Source organism: Cariama cristata, unplaced genomic scaffold (genome assembly GCF_000690535.1).
Source record: "Cariama cristata isolate BGI_N322 unplaced genomic scaffold, ASM69053v1 scaffold44435, whole genome shotgun sequence".
Taxonomy (NCBI): Eukaryota; Metazoa; Chordata; class Aves; order Cariamiformes; family Cariamidae; genus Cariama; species Cariama cristata.
In genome coordinates this window covers 4,093-8,753 of record NW_009616636.1, presented here as the reverse complement: position 1 = coordinate 8,753, position 4,661 = coordinate 4,093, and the positions used below count along the sequence as shown (strand labels likewise).

At 34.2% G+C, this 4,661-nt stretch overlaps 1 protein-coding gene across 1 annotated transcript in view; it reads left to right on the top strand.

Moving 5' to 3' along the window:
- Positions 1-687: 687 nt before the first annotated feature.
- Positions 688-4,661, top strand: part of LOC104161698 (UPF0317 protein C14orf159 homolog, mitochondrial-like) — a gene marked incomplete at its 3' end in the record, with an annotated part of 7,521 nt that continues 3,547 nt past the window's right edge. The window contains 3 exon segments of the mRNA XM_009700219.1: positions 688-790; positions 3,662-3,815; positions 4,514-4,661. The exon segment at positions 4,514-4,661 is cut by the window's right edge and continues 27 nt beyond it. Of these exon segments, the coding sequence (XP_009698521.1) occupies positions 688-790; positions 3,662-3,815; positions 4,514-4,661 (405 nt within the window).

Sequence of the window (4,661 nt, the reverse complement as noted above, 5' to 3'; positions counted from 1 at the left end):
ATATTGTAAAAAAAGTCGGATATTGATAGTAATTATGGTATTTACCTCTGTTCCTACTCCAGATTGTATGACAAGTGACTTAAACATCTATACGTCTGCTTTTCCAGTGGAAGAATAGCCATGGGAGTATTCAATTCTACATAATTAATATTTGAAAAGTATAATATGTGTGGAATGTATTAAAATTACATTTTCTGAATATAGTTCTCTACTGCAAGGTTGCATTGCTAATAGTCTCAAAATAATTTTGAACAGAGAGTTAATATTACAGATTATAGCTTGGTAGGTTAATCCATTTGTGCTTTTACGGTTTTAAAGTTACAAAGAATTTTTGGAAAAGTGAATAGTCTAGGAAGTGAATATTTATCAGGGAGAAAAGAAATCTGTTTCTTACATTGCAGGCCAGCAAACCTTTGTATTTTATCCTGAATGTTAAAGTGAATGTCTCTGGCTAATTTATTGAAAGATTCAGTTTGCATTTAGTCATAAAATGTCAGTGAAATAACCTTTTGACTTTGATCTGCCTGTTGGGTTATTACTTAGAATTTTCCAGTGATAACAACTTTGGTGGAGCATGAGGAGGAAACTTAAGTTCAGTCCTCCAGCAAATCAGAACTTAAAATGTTAAAAAAAATGAATGTGCTTTGTGTTTAAGTTTATAATTATCTTTCCCTTAAGGCTGAAGAGATGTTTTTGACAGAAGGCTTGAAATCTCTCCTTCCCCATGTGCTAAGAAGAATAATTCGATGCAACAAACTCAGTATTAGTAATACCTCTGGAATGGCAGAGGGTAAGTAAACCTAACAGCTCTAAGTGCAAAAGTGACTCCATTTTAGATTCACAGCTATGTGTTTTCTGTTTTTGTTTGTGAAGGAATGTAGGAATATCAAAAGCAATGAAGTAAAACAGAAGAAAATGTCAAGTTGACTATGTTCTTAAGTCGCTTGGGTGTTTTTGAAATCACATTGTAAGCACCTGACACTGTTCTTAAATCATAAAGCTACATCAGAGAAAATGTATCATCCTACCCATGTAAAGTACATGGACTTTGTTTTCAATGTTTTCAATGAAATTACAGATGCAGAAAATATTTGAAAAAATTTTAACCAATTCTGGCTTTTCTTGCATATATTATTATCGCATTTGTAGGATGACATACTATGTTCTTCACAGAGCCCTTGCTTTGCTTAGTGCATTGGATACACTTTGAGGAAGAATTAGAGACATGTAGTTACAGAAGTGGTTTTCTGCTTCATTTGTTGCAGAAGTTGGAAATTACTGACTCAGCAAGACTGGCAATTATAAGGGGGAGGGAGAAAATAGTTTTGTACTCAGATAACTGAATGCATTCTGGAAAACTGATTTCTGTCTTGCCTCTCATAGCTGGACTTTCACAGAAGCAGAGAAGTCTGTGTCATTGTTCTGATCAACTTTAAAATGTAACAGAACTAAAAATACTGTGGCAAGTAGTTGACCAACAAAGCTGTGTGTAGTAGCATTACTGTAACGCAAGAACGCTAAGGATCATTTCATAGAAGTATAGCAAGTCTTGAAATTATGGTTTTCTTTTCCATCAGCACATAAGTTGAAAAATACTAATGGAAAACATGTTATAATGCTAATAATCTGCAGTTTGCCCCAACTATATTTTTAAGTGCATGTATTACTGGAGTAGTTTTAAATGTATTACTTTTAACATTTGAAAAAAGTATTGTTTACATACAAGCCAAGTTCATACTTCTAGCCATGAGCATACAGCTCCATTGTGGAAAGACTGAAAAAAACCAGGGTAACTGGGATTTTTCAGAATCCTTAAAATTGTCTTATGTTATCGGGCATTATACTGCTAAAATAATTACTTCTTACTGCCCTCATCGTCATTCACCAAAGAAATTAAAAACTCTTTCTAAACTTCTCTGAACTGGGACATGAGTATGTTGAATTAATGCATGGGTTAATCAGCATGTCCAGCTTCACTAACATTGCTCATGAATATATTCATAATGATGGAAACATAGTGCAAGTATATATATAAAGTGATATGGGAAGGGAAAAATATATTTTCGTCTATAAAGAATAGTTATCAGGAGGAGCAATGAAGTTGTTAAAGAGTTATAATGAACCTTCCTGAGTTTATAGAATACCTGAAAGTTACCTCCAGATTCAGTCTGTCAGCTGTGACAAGTATTTTAAATTCAGTGTTGTCTGAGTTGACTGCTCTGACTAAAACCATAACTTTAAGAATTCGTGAATATCACCAGCAAAGTAGAAAGTGTCTGTGGATTTCACATGGAGAGCAAGGAATAAAGTTGAGGGGTAACTGAATGTAGTATTTTGTTCAGTGGTAAATTTAGTGTGTTTATTTAACAAAAATGTATTTCTGTATTTAGCAAGAAACTGTTTCTGTATTTAGTAACTTTTGCTAGCAATAAAATGAATATTCATGCTGAAGTACTCCCAAGAGAACAGTTTGTGGGCTCATTCAGTATGCAAATACATGCTTACCTCAGCCTTTGCTTCACATTTTTCCACCAGGAATAGAATTTTATCTTTTGGTTTCTTTGTTAGCTTTGGCCAACAGTAAGACTTGGCTGATTTTCTACAGTGTTTTAAGGCAGATCATTGATTTCAACTAAATGATTGCCTCTTGGATGACAGACTACCACAGTATTTAAGAAAGTGAGAGCTTCTATGCAGCCTCTTACTCGCCTGTGTGATCATACATGGTAATAACTTTTCAAGACAGTATCAATACAGGAGTTAGGGACTGTTAATTGGTGGTTTTATACACCACAGACTAATTGAACTCCAAATTTCCTCTCTGTATTTGACCAGCTGGTATTTACATGCAGGAAAATTAAAATGGCACTGGTATTAACTACTACTGTTTAGAAAATGAAATTTTGCTAAATAAATGAATGTGAGCTTTTTTCATTGATACTTATTGCAAAAATGTCTTTAGAAGCTATTGTGTGGTAGTAGTCACAACATTTTAAATCAAAGCTGATTCCAAGTGAGGAAAGTGTAGCAGTTCAGTTCACTTTAGTTTTTTTAGTTAGGAATAGCAGAAATGACTGAGATTCGGTGTGACAGGCAAGAACTTATTTCTGAGCTGTAATTATGTCTGTTAAATTGCATCCCACACTAAAACTGCATAGCCAACAAACTCTAAAGAATAGGGTATATAATGTCAAGATACCAGGAGTTTACTGTTGGCCATAATTTATAGCTTGGTATTAAATGAAAAAAAATCAAAATGGTGAAAGTGTGATATGCAAGAGCCTTTCTTTGGCTCTGTACTAACATTTGCAAAGTAAAGCATTTTCCTATAGAATACTAATTTCACAGGTTAGGCAATAAATTCTGTTTATATATAAATTCATAGAAATGTTTCTTAAAGTAATTATGCTGTCTTCATATTCTAGCCTACCCATGTCTGCCAACTATTTTAGCTGTGAACATCTTCACATACAGTGTACATCTAGCTATGATTTTAAAAACATTTCAAAATGTTGTTTAATTTAATTACGGTGTTGTGAATCAAAAATTTCCTTCAGGTAATTTTTTGTAGCCATCTAAAGAAACCTATACAGAAAAGTTATTATTTCACAAATGAAAAGCTGAATTAATAACCAGTCATTCTTACCTTCCACAATTTCAGGCTATAAACAGGCCAATGTCGTGATTTTGCACAAGTCCCTGGCTGATGACTTTGAGAAGTTTTGCCATGCAAATGATGGACCCCTGCCGCTACTGTACAGAAGTAAACCAGGTGATTGGAAATGTCCTTCTCTGAGTAGTGATTCTGATATCAGGTAACTACAGACTAACTCTGCTTCTCAAAGTTCTGCAGTGAATTCTGGTGGTGATTAGGAGAGTTTCAGGAAACAGCCTGCTTACACTGTTGTACATTTTGAACAAGTTTGTTTTCGTTGAGTTATGCCTTTGAATGAAAACTATGCATGAGTATGACAGCCTGATCACCTTGTTCTTGAGATACATATTACAATAATTGTCAGTATTACAAGTATTTCTCTAATGCAAAAGTGAAAATTTGTGTAATTTCTAAATGTTTTGCAGTCTGAGCCAGCAGAATTAAGTAATAGGGTTTAACCTTTGTTTTATGTAGTAGTAACACAGTCATGGTGACCACATGGTATTTGTAGTGTCTTTGAAATTTGGAAGGTGTACTCCTGTAGTAAACAATAAAAGCAGGACTTAAAACAACTCCCTAATTTCTGAAGCCCTGAGACAAGATATGTGTAAGGGAGATTTACCTATAAAACCTAAAAAATATGAAACTCTTAACGTGTTCTGTTTACTGGCTTGTTTTTGTGCAGAATAAAGTGTTCTGGGGTTTTCGCACGTGTTTGGTTCATTGTTACTCAGAAAGAAAAAACATGGATAAAGTAGGCTGTGTCTTCTGTTTTGATACTGGGTTAATGTCCATTCAAGCAATTCACCTTGTTTTCAAAAAATATGATAAAGCTGTGATAACTTCTCATTTCACTAGAACTGACTGCCTACAGTACAGAATATACGAGCATGGAGCTTGTACTGGATCACTGAAAAGCCTAAAGGAGTATTCTGAACAACTTAAGGACATGGTGACTTTTTATTTAGGCTGCAGCTTCTCTTTTGAAAAAGCAGTCCAAAATGCT